Genomic DNA, 19,466 nt, shown 5'->3' on the forward strand with positions numbered 1-19,466 from the left:
ATTTTTGTAATCTTTTTATTACTACTATCATATATTTTCATGTGCCTTTTGTGCGCTGATAAAGTAAACTAAGGAAAACATTTTTTTTTTAAATGCACAAAAAATATCAGGATACTTTAAATATCGGAAAGACTACATAGTCGGAAAATAAGTCCGGTTGCTAGAAAAATTAAAAAATACTTACATCAGTAGAGATTTTTTATTAGTTGTTTTATCTAGTTTACTCCCAAGTTAATGAACATACTCATGCAATTTATGAAATTATTTTTTTTTATAACTTTCATATTGAAAAAAACACTTGGAAAATATCATGCGTTCGAAGCAAATACCGGTGTCTACTTTCAAATTTAACATTAAAACTTTAAAACCTCGAAGCAAAAGATGAATGTATAGAAGAATACGTGTGGTCTGATTTTACCAAAGAAAAGATAACAAGCATAACAAAATTCATCTACGATTAACGATTAACATTTTATAATAGATTCTTTGTGCATCTGGAATTTGATACGACTGTCATACTTGTAAGACATTTAGCTATCTTAAAGACCAGGCTCAATCCAATTCGAGATAAGAAAATACATGTATCAAGTCAGGAATAGGATAGTTGTTATCCATTCTTTTGATGTGTTTTATCTTTTGATTTTGCCATTTGGTTGGGTCTTTCTGTTTTGAATTTTCCGCTGTATTTCTTGGATTTTACTTTTTTCAATTATTCATTTGTTAGATGTAATGCAGAACATACATTATTTATCAATAAATCATTCGGTTTTTTTTTTACATCCTTCATTTTTTTTTATCTCTTTTGCTGAAAAGGAATAAGCGGATATCAAAATAGATTCCATGCAAATCTGTTATCAAAGATCATGCCATATAGATACAACAGACATGTAGGCTTTGATTCCCATCTCTTTTCGTGAAATATCTGTATGAGATTATTGTGTACGAAGAGTTGCATATCTAAGCAGGAGACATTTAAGCACTCTGATTCGTTCCGTTTAGACTTCATATAATTTCTTCCAGTTTTTCCGTGTCATTAATTTATTCCAAACGGGTTTAAAAATTAAGGGCACATAAACTCTGGCCTCTAATATTTTTCATTTTTTTATTTATAGAAAGTTACCCAAACTAGTGCTATATGCTAATCTTTTTACATGTAGACGATAGTTTTTGGACCTAACTGAACATGGTTTGCATAAATATGCACGCTCATAACATGATTGTCTTGACCAGGGTTTATTGGTGCTGATTCTCTTGGAGTATTGTCACGGTTTATGAATTAAGGGCATATAAACTCTAGCCCTTAATATTCTTCATTTCTCATTTATAGAAAATTACCCCAAATAATGCTATATGCTAATCTCTTTGCATGTAGACGATTGTTTTTGGACCTAACTGAACATTGTTTGCATAAATATGCACGCTCATAGAATGATTGTCTTGACCAGAGTTTGTTGGTGCTGATTCTCTTGGATTATTGTCAGAACGAACAGATATATCTGTAGATCTGCTATTGTTACTATCATTACTTTCCTCGCTCTCGTCACTTTTTCTGCTCTCATTGCTTAGATCACTTCCCTGACTCTCTCTTGTACTGTACGAATCCATATTTTCAAACCTTTCATCATGTACGTTGTCCTTGTTTTCCATATTACTGCTTTGTAATGGTAAATCGACATTGGTTTGTTCACTTCCATTTTCACTGTCTGTGTTCAACTTTATGTGGCTCATCTTATCACTAATACCTCTTTCTGGTGTTGACATACAGTCATCGTTATTAGCTTCAATATCGATATCGACAGCAGTCATCTAGAGTAAAATCATATATCACAAACACTTGAAACACCAAAAGAAGACGACAGTATAGGTATTGCTCATTTGTTTGCTCACATACCGTGGCCTATAGTTTCTAACTTGATAATGAATTGAGAATGGAATTTCTATGGTAGAGAGTTGTCTCGTTGGCAGTCATACCATATCTTATGTTTTATAAATTGGGGGAAAATAGAATCGTTTTATCTTTATTAAAAGAACCCAAGAAACTTGGATGTAGCTAATATATTTGTAAAGCAAATGCCAACACTGTCAATATCAACAGAGTCTGCCAAATCAACAGGTTTTCTTGTAGACTTTAGGATCCATCTCCCTTATAGACACTTATGATTCCTTCTCCGATTTTGGCTTTGATTTAAGTCATTTTTCAGTTGTTCCGCTATTCAATTAATAGGCATTCCTTTCAGATTGTGGACATTCAAATATTTTGGGCTCGGGCATTGCTGAAGATTCATTAATTTGTCTAGATGTGCATCTAATGCATTAAACTTAGTACGTTCTTAATTTTACGAACGTTATTAACCACTACTGGGTTGACAGCAGCCCATGAACCAGTACTTTGGTTATGATATAGTCTACGGATATTGTTTGATAAAATTTTGCCGCTGTAAAATTGATAAAAATATTATATATCAAGGGGGAAATTTTCCTAATGCTTTGTCCAGATTTAACTATATGTTATGTCATTTTTGGTTTGATCCGCATAGTTTAAGAATAGGATATTAAAACATTTTGTCCTCGACCATTACTAAAGAGACATTTATTGATGAAATGCACATATGATGCAATAAAATTAAAAACTTGTACTTACCATTTTATATGGCATATCATGCATACTTTCATACAAGTTACTCTCATTTCCATGACGCTTAAACGTGAAAAGCATGAAATGTTGAGAGTGAATGTTTATTCATTGATCCCCCCAAAAACGATATTTGCAATACCATATGCAACGTGTATTCAACAGCTATTCAAATTTGAAGTTGAAATGTGAATAACGTACTAAAAACGGTACTAATATCCAATCTTCTAAGTTATGGAGAAAATTAAATGCAAAGATGGAATTCAGTGTCTTTTTCTTGTAATTTCAAATGGCGTGTAATCATTTTTTAAATTTGACAAAAACATAATTATCCTTGCAGTTTTGCCAATTTGTACTAAATTTAATAAGCTAATCACGCAAAGGGATCCCTACACAGTTGAATTCGATACCACTTGACAATTACCCTTGGAGAATAACGGTCTTATAGGTCAAATAGTTCGCATAGATTGAAATGCTTACACGCATTATTCAGAATTATGTTTACATAATTGAAAACTCACATAGTGTACAAAGCGAGCAAATTCAATAGATACTTACTAATAGTTATATACATAAACTAGTATATCTAATTCAGAAATAGTCAATATTTTTTTCATGTTGATGTGAGTGCCCTTTATATAATATTTGTTAACGCTTGACATATTTTTTATTTGTTAAGCCTGTGAATAATCAAAGAGTCTTCCAAAATGTACTGTAATGCTATTGACAACCCAGCAAAGATTCCATAATTTACACCAAACACATAATCATTGGTGAAACAGAAGTGCAATATCGTTTTTTTTTTTTTTTATCAAAATGTCACGATAGGAAAATTACCTTATTTGAAGAAGTGTTAGCGCGTTCATTTGCGAACTGGCCAGATGCACTACCAGTATCTGTGTTTCTCATTCGAACATAAGATTTGTCGCTAACACTTTCATTTTCAATGTCATCGTTTGCCTAAATGAATTAAAACAAATTCTATAAAATTCAAATAAGCATATTAAAGCAATATTATGTGCCGCAGCATCAATTTTGTAAGTATTTAAAGTTCATAATCGAAGCATATTTTGTTTAAACCCCTTTCCTTTTTTTCGAAAAAATTACTTGGAACTTAAATGGAGTAACTAGTTGCATAAAAATAAAGGCACAGTAGTATACCGCTGTTCCAAATTATATAAATCAAATCTGGGTTACAAACTAAAACTGAGGGAAACATGTCAAATATAAGAGGAGAATAAGGACGTAACAGAAACACTAAAATGAAACGCACACAGAAACAAACTATAATATAACAATGGTCATGTTCCTGACTTGGAACATGACATTTTAAGAAAAAAATGGTGGTTTCAACCTGGATTTATGGCAGTGTTAAATATCACCTTAAAACATTACATGACAGGACTAAGAAACACACAAATAATAGTTATCAAAAGGTACCAGGCTTATAACTTAGAAGGCAAAACGCGCGTTTCGTCTACATACGACTCATCAAAGACGTTAAGATCAAAATAGATTGAAACCAAAACAAGAACAAAGAAGAAAAGCATTTAGGACCAAAAATTCCGAAAAGTCGTGCCAAATACGGCAAAGATTATCTGCCTGGGATAAGAACATACTTAGTATTTAGAATAATTCATACTTTTGCAAACACTAAATTTATAAAAGACTATATAACAGGTAAACATGTCAACAACGATGTGGTGACTACAGAATAAAACCGAATACGTATAACAACCTAAATCATAACATCAAAAATATGACAGATTTCAAGATTAGGTTTATGATACTGATACTGCATGTATCAATAACAATTAAAAAAATACTAGACTGATAAATATAAAATTGTGGTAGTAATAAGATAATTCATTGTACTATATAGCTATTTCTTCTAAATCATACTGTAAACCAAATACATCATGTAGATTTAGTTGACCATGAATAGAACAGAAAAAAACAAAAAGAAACTACAAACGTTAAGACATTTGACAATATCCGATGAGAATAACAAATATTATATCGAAACCTAATACCTGATTTGAATAGAAAAATACCGTAACACGTCTTAAAGCAATGCGAATTAAAAAAAAATAAGACATCTTAAAAGTATAAAAGGAAATACTGATGTGTTATCTAAATGAAGCGCATGTTTTGCATACCAAAATATTACTTCATTCCTTTGATGTGCGTTTTTTGTTCTACCTCTAAAAATAATTAAGATGATAATTATAAAAATACTATGACGATTATGAAGTGTTTTCAGAAACAATCGTGAACATTTAAAGAGCAAATGTTATTTCCTTATTTTGAACTATATTCCGTTATTTAAGTTGAGTGGAACATGTCTAGTGTTCTGTATACCTTTTTTTTCTTTTTAGACATTTGAATATTGATATCATTACCTTGTTATCAGATGTATTCACAGCTTCGTTTTCATAATGTACAATACCACTTTTCAAACATGTTCGTTTGTCTGGCCTATTTGAATTCGCCTTTTCTTCCTTAAATAAAAAATGTTTTAAATGTCTTAAATGTAACGACATTTTAAGTACAATCAATTAACATAGATTCAGTTTTAAAAAAAAATGAAAAATATAAGTATGCTGATGACCATGTTCTAGGTTACTTAGAAAAAAAAATTACAGAGAAAACATTTAAAGTGAGTTTTAATAGCATTTCTAACAAAAGAATATCCCGTCGTCTCCGAAAAATCTTTGTCAAAACTTAAACGATTTAGGAAATAACTGTATTGTATTTTAAGTGCTTTAAGCATGCTAAGTGATTTGATGGTCGCAAATTAAGATTATTGGTGATGCTTTAGCGGGCAATTTAACGTATATTTCTGACTATCAAATCACCGAACGTTGCTGTCGTAGCTTATAAGACGATATTGTTATCTCCATTCTAATGAAACTGACAGAAAACCACATCAAATCATGCATTTAAGAAGTCACAAAGTTCTTTGGACACAAGACACACATTCGATTAAAGAAGGAACAATTCATAATTTGGTAGAAAATAATGTATTTCTCTGTGCATCTACTATGCAGAAACTTGATATAATGGGGAAAGTCACAGGATAATTATTTAAAAATTCATGATTATTTGTGTGATATGTATAAGAAATGTCATTCGAATATTGTATACGAATTTTTCATCATCCTTTATCGAAATTTTTAAATATTGCATATGTGTTTTCCCTTAACGAACGAACCCTGACAGTTTCTTTTAAAAAGTCTATAATTTCTAAACTTGTTTCGTTCATTTCATGTATTATTGTTTCTGTCCTATACATCATTAAGACAATGATTATAGAGATATTATGTTCATTAGGTAATCCTATATTACTTATTTTGAAAAAAATCCAGAAAGGTTATAACATATTACTTACTATTTCTTAATTAGACATGTGAATATTACTATCATTACCTTCTTCATAGAGGTATTCACTGTTTCGTTTTCATAATGCACAGTACCACTTTTCAGACGTGCTCGTTTGGTTGGTCTCTTAACTTTCGCTTTTTCTTTCTTAAAGAGAACAAAGTGTACTGGTCTTTCTTAAGTAAAATGAAGTAACACCATTTCAAATATATAAATTCAGTCGACAAAAGAAATGACAAATTTCAGTTTTCATTCACCATGTGCTGTGAAAATTAAAAAAAATTAAAACAAAACACAAATTATAGAAAAAAAAGTGATTCTAACATACAAAAAGGTATAATCGAATTAAAATGTCTGCTATTTACACCTAAACTCAAACGATGTAGGTACATGTATATGGTATGGATACCGGGGCAACTTAGATTTTGATTGATGGTATTGAAATAACATTGAAACTGTGGTGGTTATTAAAGTCGGTGTATGGTATTGGTACTATGACAATTTAAAGTTATATACATATACATGTACTATTCTACAGTTAAGGCTTATATACGTGCTACTGAGTCTGGTCTTTCTCTGTAGAGTAATGTGTTTGTCTTTTCATTTGCCATAGTGTTGTTTAACTATTTGCTTTTTATCTTCTATTCGACATTTTTTTAACTATTTTTTGGTCGAAAGTTCCTATATATTTATGTGTGTGTGATAGTGTTTCGTTTAATTCAAACAGACATTTCCTATTGTTTACTTGTAATTCGTTTCGACTGGATAGCTTCCTTGTTTTATTATTGACACCCTGTAATGAACAAATTTATTAGTTTTTTTTTTTACAATTTTGAATATTGAGATGATTTGATTTATTTTAGAAATGAGTATTGTAGAGTGTGTTCAAAGAGGGAGAAACAGAACAGGAGAATCAAAATAAATGCTATATCGTTATTGTGAATGTCAGATTCCGAAACTATCTATACCTTTTTTACTTTAGTATCTTCAATAACAGCAGATTCATCAGCATTCTTGGTGGTCTCCGTTCTGTTTTTACTCGTATTTTCTTTTTTGTGGCTTGATGACTTATGAACATTAAAAAACATTATGTATATTGATATCAAGCTAGCTTAAATAGTTCCAAAATGTGCTATCAACACATATTTGTACTTAACAAGTAATTGATATTATACACACACAAACACCTGCAGTTAACATTGTAATACTTATTTTTAGGAAACCTCGTTGCAGAGAGGGAAAATTGGAGGCATCAAAGATTAATCATGACTAAAAAAAAATAGGATGTGAATTTTGATCAAAAACACGTTGTTGCTAGCTACATAGTCAGCGTTTATTTTTATGCAATTATTAAAAAAAAAGGGCCGCGGGACATAAACTCCGACTGCAACTGGAGTTAATATAAACAACTTCAGCGACTAAACATTATTACACAAGGCTTCAGACAATTAACGTCCGACATAGTACTTTTAGTTTTGACATCACAATATGGAACACATGTTCACTACATGACAAAATAAAAATTGCATTTGATTTTGTTTTTTGGAAACATATTGAGTTGTAGAAGATGTAACCATTATTACAATTAATTTACCTCTTCTTTTCTTTCCTGTGATTTATTACATGTGCATATAGATATTTCCCCTGTGACTGCATAATCATACTTCGGCTCCTACAAAAAAAAAGATTTAGAGATTTTGATCGTACCTTGATATATTCCTTCTTATTTCCGATATTCCTACTCAATATGATAATATATTTCAAATCAAAATGATCGTCAGTTTATCACATAGGAATCGTTTTAAGATCCACAGTGTATCTCCTTCTAAGTCCAAAATATTTTGTTCGCAATAATTACGTTTTATCAATAACTATTTTGTTTAAAAAACACATACTTAACATATTACTACTTCAAGTTTATATTGTAAGTTTCAGCCACAAAGGCTTTTCATTTTTAGCCATGGCGTTGTCAGTTCATTTTCGATTGATGAGTTTGACACTCCCTCTTGTATCTTTCGTCCCTCTTTGAAGGCTCTGTTTAACTTTGATTTTAACGTATTTTTTACTCTTATTATGTAGCTCACAGAAACGTTAGAGTTCTAAATAGGGGATATGTATTCCGTTTTTAATTTTTATTTCGGTTTACATTTCAAAAAATGATAAGGGATCCTTTGTTTTTGTTTTATCATTTCGGACAAAAGTACATGATTAATCGAATAGCATTTGAATTATTCACTCGCGTATTGATTTTCCAATTATTAGCTTGTTCTTTAACATTAACCTTCGTTTAGTGTTACCCCTCTGGATTTTTCCTTACCTATGTAGTATAAAATTCTGAGATTTTTTTTCTCTTTAACATTCGATGACAACGTAAATACAAATGTTGTTTATATGTTAACTTAATCAAGGAAATCGACATTTAAGTTTACTTTGACTTCATTTGAAATGGGGTTTCTACGACAATGTGAATACGCGATGAAACAAAAAATAATAACTGATATATCCATTTTACTTATTGAAAAATAAAATGCGACAAGAAGGACGGAAGTAATATTTGTACTACCAAAAGAAAATGGGTGGAGGAGGTCGCTATAGTAAATTTCATATACTGAAATCAATCACAGAATTAAAAACTGTTTTTGATGTAAACGAAATGAAAGCAAACGACTTTCACATTTGGAATGAATCGCGGAGGCGTTTCTAGCTATAAATTAGATGGTGAGTAGCTTTCGTTTTCCTTCCATAAATGACGGATTCAAATGATTCGTCTTACAGAAAATAAAAGATGACCATTGGTATGAACTGAACACCTACTGCAAATATTATTAAATATAGTGATAGTATACCCCTTGTTCATCTGATTCTTGAGATCTCAATTTGGTATCAGCTTTGGGAATTTTAACATAGCGCTGCAGTGCTGGGTCCTGATCTCCACAAACAATTGATTCTCTGTTTCCCTTCTCTCTTTCCATCTTAAACTATTTAAATGAAGTAAATTATGTGATGTGTTGTGGTTTTTTTTGTTGTCAATGTTCATTAGTTTACACTATTAGTCTAAGTTTCAATCTTTTTATATTCCGGCGCCACCGATGAATATGCATCTGGCGTACACATTTACCCACCTTGTATCTTTATTCAGTTTCAACATTTTGTGAATAAGCTAGGGTATAACTTTTTTAAAAACATTAAAAACATAACAAATTAAGTTTGTAAATAGTATTAATTCACCACATCCATCAAAAAGACAAATAACCTGAATATGAAGAGTATTTCTAAATAGATAGATAGATAGTTTAATCTCATAAAACAATGCAAGTTCAAAGGTTACAGATTTAAAAAAAAAAAAAACGTAATAAACATAATAACAAAAATAAAAATGCATCATTAATGCATAAAATAACATAATACATTACCTTCTTTATTAACAAATTTAAGAAATCGGGTAAATAATTACCTCGGCCCTTGTTTCCTGATGTGGTTGATGGCAGCATGTAATATTTCTGATTTTACAATAGATGAATCCCACTACTGTAATGACGAAATATACGATTCCGACAATTGCGGTGACCATCCAAATTGTCTCCGTTTTTAATAACATGTTGTCAGACCTCTAACTATTCATATATACATACATGTTTCCCTTCAACCAGAGAACATCATTGCCGTTGATATATCTTAAAAAGCATTTAGGGTACTGCCGTGAACATTCTCTGTATAAAATTGTAATTTGAGATAAAAACAAAATAGTCAGATACAGTCCGAGAAGTACTTATTGAATACGTTTACTTTTAACTTTTATTTTATTAATCTATATATTTCCCTCTTAAACCTCTTTCTTTTAATAAATATCTGAAGACAATCTGTCTAAATTTTGTCGTTCATTTTTTTAACCGTTGATTCTAAGTCTTACTTAGTATATTTTTGATATAAGAAGTTAGGAGTCCTTTTGACAAAATATAAGACATGACCGTGCGTCATATGGAGGAACATTTTTCATTGTTGTAATGATTGTTTATGAGGTGTATGTTTCATTTCCTACTTCTGTATTGAATCATTAGTTGTATGCACTCAATTGATTCCTCATTCATATTAAATTCCATATTTTTTTTTAAAAGTTACACGGAAGCTTACATGTTAACTAATATATACGTATTTATGACTCATAATAAAAACAATTCAACAAATCTTAACGTCGTTCTCAAAAATAATGGTTTGGTATTGTCTTGTCTAAAATGTTGATAATTTTGTATAAATTCATCAAAGATACCACCAGGCTTATTTGTTGGCGTGTTTCCTCTACATAGTCATTATGACGGTTTGTATATCATAATGTTAAGACCTTCGATCTATTGCGAAGCCGTATGAAACATTTTAACCAATTTATATAACAAATCAGTATTTTTTTAATAGCATGTTAAAAGAAAAGTTCATACATTGATTAAAAAAACAAAAGAAAAAATGGAAGTGTTATTGCTTAAACACTTATTGTACTGTTTTTCTCTTTATTTGATATAACATTTTTGTACTTTAATACTACCTTAAAACAATCAAATGATTCATGCATTTGAAAAATTATCATCAACTATAATATTCATTAAATAAACCTAATTTACAGCAAAAAAAAGCTTGCAATAATTTACTAACTTACTAGTTCTCAAAAATAATGTTTTGGTATTGTCTTGTCTAAAATGTTGATAGTTTTGTATAAATTCATCAAAGATAACACCAGGCTTATTTGTTGGCGTGTTTCGTCTACATAGTCATTACGACGGTTTGTATATCATAATGTTAAGACCTTCGATCTATTGCGAAGCCGTTATATTAAGGAAACCGTTATATGAATGAAAAAGGGTTCTCCTGGAATAACTTTCTCTATATCTTATTTTTAATCTAAATCATACTTATTAAATGCTTGCTTTGTAGGGTTTTCTTTACAAGTAGAGAAATTACACGGACAAGGCTGTACTGGTTCAATGCAAACTCACATATTGACATGTATTCTTAAATATTTTGAAACATTTTAACCAATTTATATAACAAATCAGTATTTTTTTATTAGCATGTTAAAAGAAAAGTTCATACATTGATTTAAAAACAAAAGAAAAAATGGAAGTGTTATTGCTTAAACACTTATTGTACAGTTTTTCTCTTTATTTTGTACTTTGATACTTCCTTAAAACAATAAAATGATTCATGCATTTGAAAAATTATCATCAACTATAATATTCATTAAATAAACCTAATTTACAGCAAAAAAACACTTACAATAATTTATTAACTTACTAGGGAAGTTTATCCAACAAGCATTTTCCTTTCTAATAAAATACCAGTATTTCTTTCGCTCGTTTTATGAAAAGTGTAAAGTAAGGAAGCACATAGAAGTCCCACAAATATTCACTTTTTTTATTTATAGATTAAAAATTTTGCATCTATATATAAACATTTTGATATATACCAGGACATATTGAGTTTAAGACTTCATGTTTTAGCTTAGTTTGGGCGTGTGAACAACATTAGTAATGATCAATTGCAAATACTATAGAATATAGTATTAAATTTATGTATGGATATTAATAAAATTGAGAAAAGAAATGGGGAATGTGTCAAAGAGACAACAACCCGACCAAATAAAAAAACAACAGCAGAAGGTCACCAACAGGTCTTCAATGTAGCGAGGAATTCCCGCACCCGGAGGCGTCCTTCAGCTGACCCCTAAACAAATATATACTAGTTCAGTGATAATGAACGCCATACTAATTTCCAAATTGTACACAAGAAACTAAAATTTAAAAAATACAAGACTAACAAAGGCCAGAGGCTCCTGACTTGGGACAGGCGCAAAAAATGCGGCGGGGTTAAACATGTTTGTGAGATCTCAACCCTCCCCCTATACCTCTCACCAATGTAGAAAAGTAAACGCATAACAATACGCACATTAAAATTCAATCCAAGAGAAGTCCGAGTCTGATGTCAGAAGATGTAACCAAAAAAAAATTAAAAAAATGACAATAATACATAAATAACAACAGACTACTAGCAGTTAACTGACATGCCAACTCCAGACTTCAATTAAACTGACTGAAAGATCATGATTTCATCATATGAACATCAGGCACAATCCTTCCCGTTAGGGGTTAAGTATCATACCATCATAACATATATGAGAAGAACATAACCCGTGTCATGCCAACAACTGTTTTTAGAATAAATGTGTTTAGTTCCGACGCAAGGCCTTATCAGTGACTCAATATTAACGCCAAAATATGCAATCTTTAATGACTTGACAACAGTATCGTAATTATATCCCTTCTTAATAAGTCTATTCAAAGGCTTTGTAAGTTCCTGAGGTGAATACTGACACCTTTGTGCTTTATAAAGAATATTTCCATAAAAAATTGGATATGAAATACCTGAACGTGTAAGAAGTCTGCATGTTGAGCTATATTTACGAATGATGTCTTTATACCAATTATAAAATTTAGTAAATGTTTTGACTAGTTTGTGATATCGAAAACCCTGGTGTAATAATTTTTCAGTAATACATAAATTTCTCTCGTTAAAATCTTAAACATTGTTACATACACGAGCGAATCGTACAAGTTGAGATATATAAACACCGTAAGATGGTGACAAGGGAAGACATAAGAATGTATATGTTGATTAAGTAACAAATATTCCCTTAATATCATAATCAAGTTCCCAGTGTGTTCGCGTTTTAATTTCATAGCAGTCACAAATTTAAGATAAAATGAAGACGAAAAATTACCACAGGGTAACGGCTATGCTCTCAAAGTAACAAAGATGTGGTCTGATCACCTTTCAAACAACTATCCAACAGAGTTATTATTCATTTGGATTTAAAAATATAAGGTCACCGTTTGGCCTACAATAATGACCGAAACAACTAATATTGTAAAGACAAATATAAAAGGTCCCGACATGTAAATAGGAAATATTTCATACATTAAAACTAACGTTCTCATATAAGACATATCAATAAACGTAAAACAGTAATAAGTGACACCAAGCACGACAACAACAGAATAACAGGATCATTACTTTGGACAGTCCCATACATATTCTGGCGAGTTTCAGCGTATTCAACGGTAACCCAAGTGTAAAAACTAACTGCACAGATCAGAAGTTGAAATGACTGAACTCGTCAGATCGACACGTAACTAAAAAAAACAAGCATAAAGATAGCAAACACACATATAAGCTCCATTTTGAATAGCAAAAGAGAAGGTTCACAAAAGGTTGCAATTGGCCCTAAATTTTCAATGGTTATTGTTTCAAAATCGGGCAAAACAATTACACATGTCAATAAGACTTGTGATAATACTGTTAAGACTTAAATATTCTTTTTTGGCACCTTCCTTTAGACATTTTGAAGCATTGACCCCTTTAAAATACATTATTTGTATTTTAGGTTAATTTTTGTCAATTTAATCCAAAATTTGCATTGCTTTTGGTATAATTTACCGTTATCCACGATCAAAAAAGTTTTTATATTGATGAATTCTATATCACATTTAGAATCTTTTGGTAACAACACATTTTGGTTACGGCCGAATTTTTTTCTAAGGTCTAGAAATTGCCCAAAATCATCATAATTTGACAAAATGTCCAAAATGGGCCTAGTTCGGGGAGTATTATGTACTTTTATGAAAAGAACGGATTTATTGAGCTTTTAAGACTTTTGAAAAAGACCCATTTACGAACAAATTTGTGAACTTTTTTATGTTTTATGATAAAGTTGATATTTAAGGCCATTTTGCCAATTCAAATTTTCCTGTACAAGTAATCTTGAAAACAAGGCTGTTTTAAATGTTACTTAGAAAAGTATTTTTTCTGAATATTATTTTCATCGGGGTCAAATAATACAGATTTAACTAGCTTTAACAAATTTTAACATTATCTAGTTATGTTTCCAATGAAATTATAAAATCAGATACTTCTGTATTATAAATTAACTTTCTGAAGCTCTTATCTTTCATACTGATGCTTCTCTTGGGACTATAAAATTATCATTTTCTTTAAAAAAAATTGATGGTAGACTGATATATATTTATTCTTGGATAATAAATATGAAAAATCGCATTTCAAGACTTATATTTCATTTTATTAATCTAAATCCTATTGATATTAAAAATGTATTTAAAACCCATTCAAGAAAGAATCAATGATATAGCCTTCCAGAAGCAAGAAACTGACATCAATCAAAATAAAAAAATTGAACCTTTTTAATATACTGTATGAACAAAATAAAAGACCCTCGTATGTTGATCAATGCATATCCAAATGTGATAGATCAACATTATGTAGATTGAGGTTAAGTGCTTATAGTTAATCTATTGAAAGAGGGATATCTAAAAATACCAAAGCAGAGAAGGGTATGTCTTTGTTGCAACAATGGAGACATTGAAGATGAACTACACTTTCTATTAAAATAATCCTCCTATTAATATGTGAGAGATAACCTCATTAAAAAATTAAATAATGTTCAATCGAACAACAAATTACCTTCTTTATCATATAACTTGCTTATATCAATTCTAAATAGTAATACCCAAACAATATTAAAAATTGTTTGAATGAATGCTTGAATGCAACCTATGTATTACTGGTAAATTATTAAACCAGGGATATCGTTAACATAAATTACTTAAAACCTTTACTTAATTTTTCCATAGATATAGATTTGGTTTTGATGTTTGGTTGTACCTGTAGAAAACTTATTTCAAACGGGATAGCACATCCTCATTTTTACGGAAATGTTGTTAACCGTGCCCGGAAATTTAGAAATGATCCATGTAAGCATGTTGCTCCTTAAAATAAACTTATTCTAAAAGGTTACCTATTCACGCTGTAATAATATCTTTGAATATTGATTTTATTGGTATAAATATTGATTTTATTATCAATATATTAAAAGCTAACTAAATATGACTAGTATGTTATATACATATACATCACCATGGATCTACAAACAATCTGTCGATACCTGTAACTTGGCATTGCACAAGGTTATGTTTTTCTCTGGCTGTTTATGACGTCTTTACAATAAATTCATTGTATGTTGGATGTTTACGGATTAATTGTTTAGTCTTAGAGGCATGATTTTTTATTAGTTGTTAGTGGCTATGAACTAGCTGTCAGATAACTACGAGAACTCTCAGATATGTTCGTTGTGTCCTTTTGTGTCGGGATGTATAAGTACCCGGCCACGTCTACTTGTATGTTTTGTCTATCTGATGAGTTAAGCCGTTTTCAACTGATTTTTATAGTTCGTTCTTATGCTGTACTGTTATACCACTGTCCCAGGTTAGAGGGAGGGTTGGGATCCCGCTAACATGTTTAACCCTGCCACATTATGTATGTATGTGCCTGTCCTAAGTCAGGGGCCTGTAATGCAGTGGTAGTCGTTTGTTTATGTGTTACATATTTGTTTTTCGTTATTTTTTTTACATAAATAAGGCCGTTATTTTTCTCGTTTGAATTGTTTTTCATTGTCTTATCGGGGCCTTTCATAGCTGACTATGCGGTATGGGCTTTGTTCATTGTTGAAGGCCGTACGGTGACCTATAGTTGTTAATGTTTGTGTCATTTTGGTCTTTTGTGGATAGTTGTCTCATTGGCAATCATACCACATCTTCTTTTTTATATTGTTGATGAAAAACTCATTATTAAAAGGTACTTGATTTATGTAATAATGTATATGCTTCTCATTTATTTTTTTATATATTTCTCTCATAATTATTGTTCAATACTGTCACTCCTTCATATTGTATATATGTTATTGTAGTTAGTCTTTAATTTGCTGCAATAACAATTTATTGTCAATGTGTTAGTGCTAATAAAGTTATCTTATCTGATAAATAGATAGATTTTTGTGAACTAATTAAGACGAAGTTATTTATAAGTCAATTACATCAATTGCTTAGATTATTATTTCAATTGTATATATAGTTTTTACCGTTCAAATTAAGTTACACATAAATACACCCTTTGAGTTTGGCCCTGAATTTTATAGGAGTGTTCTGTTGGCTAATTGTCAGTCGTTTTCGTTTTATCTTATTGTCTTTGAATTATACACATATTAACAATATTAAGATATTGAATATTTTACGTTGCTTTTTGTTGTACTTCAGCATAACGTACAATATCATATAGTAATACATTCTGGAAATATAATATTATATTACGGATTTCAAATGTATCGAGGTTTGTGATTGGATAACAACGCAGAGATGTCAGTATATATTCAGGAAACTGACGGGGTAATACGACGTTTTTATCCCCAATTGGAACCTCAAAAACGTCATCATAACACCGGTTACGATGTGACGTAATCAAAAGCTATCAGACTGTCAGAGGCTGACAGAGGGAAAATAATGAGGTGCTTCAGTCAATAATACATGTTTGATACAAAATCACGTAATTTACACTTTTAATACTCAAATTTAATGTTAAAAGTGTTATTATAGATTATTACATTCACGATAAAGTTATGTTCACAGCAAATTAGAAAATCCTACACGTATGCTGAACATATCAGGTTGAGTTTTTCAACTTATATATGTGTTGTCAACAAATACCTGCACTGGAATATAACATTAAAAGAGGGACGAAAGACACCAAAGGGACAGTCAAACTCGTAAATCTAAAACAAACTGACAACGCCATTAAGTCAGGGGTAATCCGTAATATATGTGTAATTTAGGTCTCAGAAAGGGTATATACTATGACATTCCCGGCTTAGGGCTTATATCCCCGACGCCTTCGGGTCAGGGGATAAAAACTCTAAACCGGGAATGTCACAGTATATACCATATATGAGACCTGCATAACATATAATAATTAATGAATATAAACTAATTAATTTTCATTCATATCAACAAAAAAATTCTTATACTTTTGACCGCTTATTTATGATTCGTCGTAAACTGTTGAATATTTTAAACAATTTCATACAGCACATATATCTCTTATTACTTTAAAAATGAAATATACAATGACCTTTATGGTTTATTTTTATTTAAACATTGGCATATCTTTTTTAATCCAGTATATTTAATCTTGAATTGCGGAAGACAAATAATTCTCATTTCATTTCTTCCGGCTTATTGTGTATACTGAATCTGTATTTTAAATAAATATTAAATAACTTGTTTGACAAAATTATCCTTTCCGCCATTAAACAAGAGGTAGTGGCTGTTATTTAATATGTGAGAAACGATGATTACTTAGCGTGTTGATTCAGACAGCAGCTCTGTGGTAATACACATGTATATAAAAATGGGTTTAAATATTTCTGAAACAAAAGGGAAATAAAGGTGCAATATATATAATGGTTAAATATACTTTTACCATATTTGATTAGAACGTATTATTTTCTAAATGTTGCACATACGATTTTTAACCTTATGAAGTCCCTTAAAACAATAACAATTAAAACCGAGGATACAAAGACTCACAAAACCAAAGGACATTTACATCAACAGTTATAAATAATAAATAAGAAACAACACGAACTCCACTAAAATATGTGAGTGAAATCAGGTGCTCCGGAAGGGTAAGTATCTCTGCACCGTATACGGCACCCGTCGTGTTATTTCTTTGTTCATATATTCTTAAAATACCACAAGCTTTTGCGAATTAAAAAAACTCCTCCACTAAGTTTTTCACTAGAATATCACTTTTGTGAATTAATTGCTTATTGTATGCTAAATTTCATCATTTCTATGTGCTACTTTTTATTCTACAGATAGATATTAAAAAGGAAGGATTGAATGCTAAACCAGAGTTGAAAAGGTTATATATAAATAACTAGTTTGCTGCAAAATGAGAGAAAAAAACTCTTCATATTTAAAAACGTTCGAAGTGGTTCGTTTTCATCAGGAACGCCCAAACTAAGAAATTTCAAGCCAAACTTAAGTAAGTTCTTCAATACATTATGTGATCAAACGGGACCTAAAAGGAATAACCATGTCCATTTTAGCTCATCTTTGCTTGCAGAGTCGAGACCTTGCGTTCCGTTCTAATTTCATAGATTATCAATGTAGAATGTAGGAATGATTTGTTATATATTATTGAATACGGAGTGGAGGATACCATAAAGTAAAATTGAGAATGGAAATGGGGAATGTGTCAAAGAGACAACAACCCGACCAAAATAAAAAAAAACAACAGCAACTAGCAGCGAAATCGACCCAATGCTAACTGTTGAAAAGAACACTTCATAAATTCTGAAAAGAGCCGACTCAATACTAAGACTTTACAAAATTGAAATTAAATGTTAAACTCTCAAACTGAAATCAATTTACTGGTCAAATAAATCTGTAATGTGAACATGCTCTTTCGGTGTGATCCAAGGCTCCGTGTTGCAGACCGTACTTTGACCTATAATGGTTTATTTTTGTAAATTGTTACTTGGGTGGAGAGTTGTCTCATTTTTACTCATACCCTATCTTTTTATATCTATATCATGTATATGTAATCAATTTAGATGCGAAATAGTTCATCATCAAGCCAATGTAAAATAAACAAACATACTGCAAAACGCTCAGTAAAAATATTTTAAGAATGTTTTTAAGATTTTTTTTACCACAGGTAATCTTGTCTTGTGACCAATGAACGAAAATATTATGAATGTTACTTTATATATTCTTTAAGAAAATGACAAAGATAAGTATGAATCAGTAATTAAAAATAGAAAGAATTTCCATTAAGGTTGGTTTTCATCTTAATACTTTCCTGCTTTCTTAGTGTTTAATCGTGTTCCATAATCTATGCCTGTCTATAATTTCTTTTCATTCAGTTTCACATCATCGTTAACAGGAAATAAATGTTCAATAATATATTTACTTTTATTTTAAAATACATTCTTCTGTTGTTTGTTTACTTGCATAACGCATCGATGAGTTCATGTCTCGAATATCCATATCGAGTTAGTTACCCCAATTTTTGTATTGGAATAGATTAATAAAACAAGCAAGCCTATATCTAGCATTCGTTTACACTCGTTTTACACTTTTAACTATGGTTTCAGGCAATCGTGAAAAGCTAAGCAGATGAATCTGTAGTTGCTAATCTCTTCTGGTTTAGAATAAAAAATTATTAGAAACATTCTTCAAACAGACTTATTAAGAAGGGATATAGTTACGATACTGTTGTCAGGCCATCAAAGATGGCATAATTTGGCTTTAATATTGATTCACTTATAGGGTCTTTGCATCGGAAATAAACACATTTATCATAAAAGCCAGTTGTTGGCATCCTATATATGCCTCTTATATGTTTTACGATGGTATGATACTTAACATATAACGAGAGGGATTGCGCTTGATATTCATATGATGAAGACAAAATCTATCAGTTAAACTGAGGTCTGGAGCTTTCATGTCAGTAGTCGCTAGTAGTTTTTTTGTTATTCATGTATTATTGTCATTTT

At 30.6% G+C, this 19,466-nt stretch overlaps 1 protein-coding gene across 1 annotated transcript; it reads right to left on the reverse strand.

Annotated features, from left to right (window-relative positions):
- Positions 1-1,103: 1,103 nt before the first annotated feature.
- Positions 1,104-8,985, reverse strand: LOC134697825 (probable cyclin-dependent serine/threonine-protein kinase DDB_G0292550). The gene is made up of 8 exons (XM_063560111.1): positions 8,860-8,985; positions 7,608-7,685; positions 6,982-7,080; positions 6,062-6,160; positions 5,035-5,133; positions 3,470-3,592; positions 2,642-2,698; positions 1,104-1,806 (listed from the first exon to the last, which is right to left on the reverse strand). The coding sequence occupies exons 1-8, from the start codon at positions 8,983-8,985 to the stop codon at positions 1,354-1,356; spliced, it is 1,134 nt and encodes a 377-aa protein (XP_063416181.1). The 3' UTR covers positions 1,104-1,353.
- Positions 8,986-19,466: the final 10,481 nt, after the last annotated feature.

Source organism: Mytilus trossulus, chromosome 14 (genome assembly GCF_036588685.1).
Source record: "Mytilus trossulus isolate FHL-02 chromosome 14, PNRI_Mtr1.1.1.hap1, whole genome shotgun sequence".
Taxonomy (NCBI): Eukaryota; Metazoa; Mollusca; class Bivalvia; order Mytilida; family Mytilidae; genus Mytilus; species Mytilus trossulus.

What these genes read in the sequence shown, in the direction of transcription:
- LOC134697825 (XM_063560111.1), bottom strand. Translation starts at nt 8,985, where the DNA reads ATGGAAAGAGAGAAGGGAAACAGAGAATCAATTGTTTGTGGAGATCAG. An exon ending in AAGAATCAGATGAACAAGGG is followed by an intron (nt 7,686 to 8,859) that starts GTATACTATCAC and finishes TTTTTTTTGTAG; the next exon opens with GAGCCGAAGTATGATTATGC. An exon ending in CTAACACTTCTTCAAATAAG is followed by an intron (nt 2,699 to 3,469) that starts GTAATTTTCCTA and finishes TTCACGTTTAAG; the next exon opens with CGTCATGGAAATGAGAGTAA.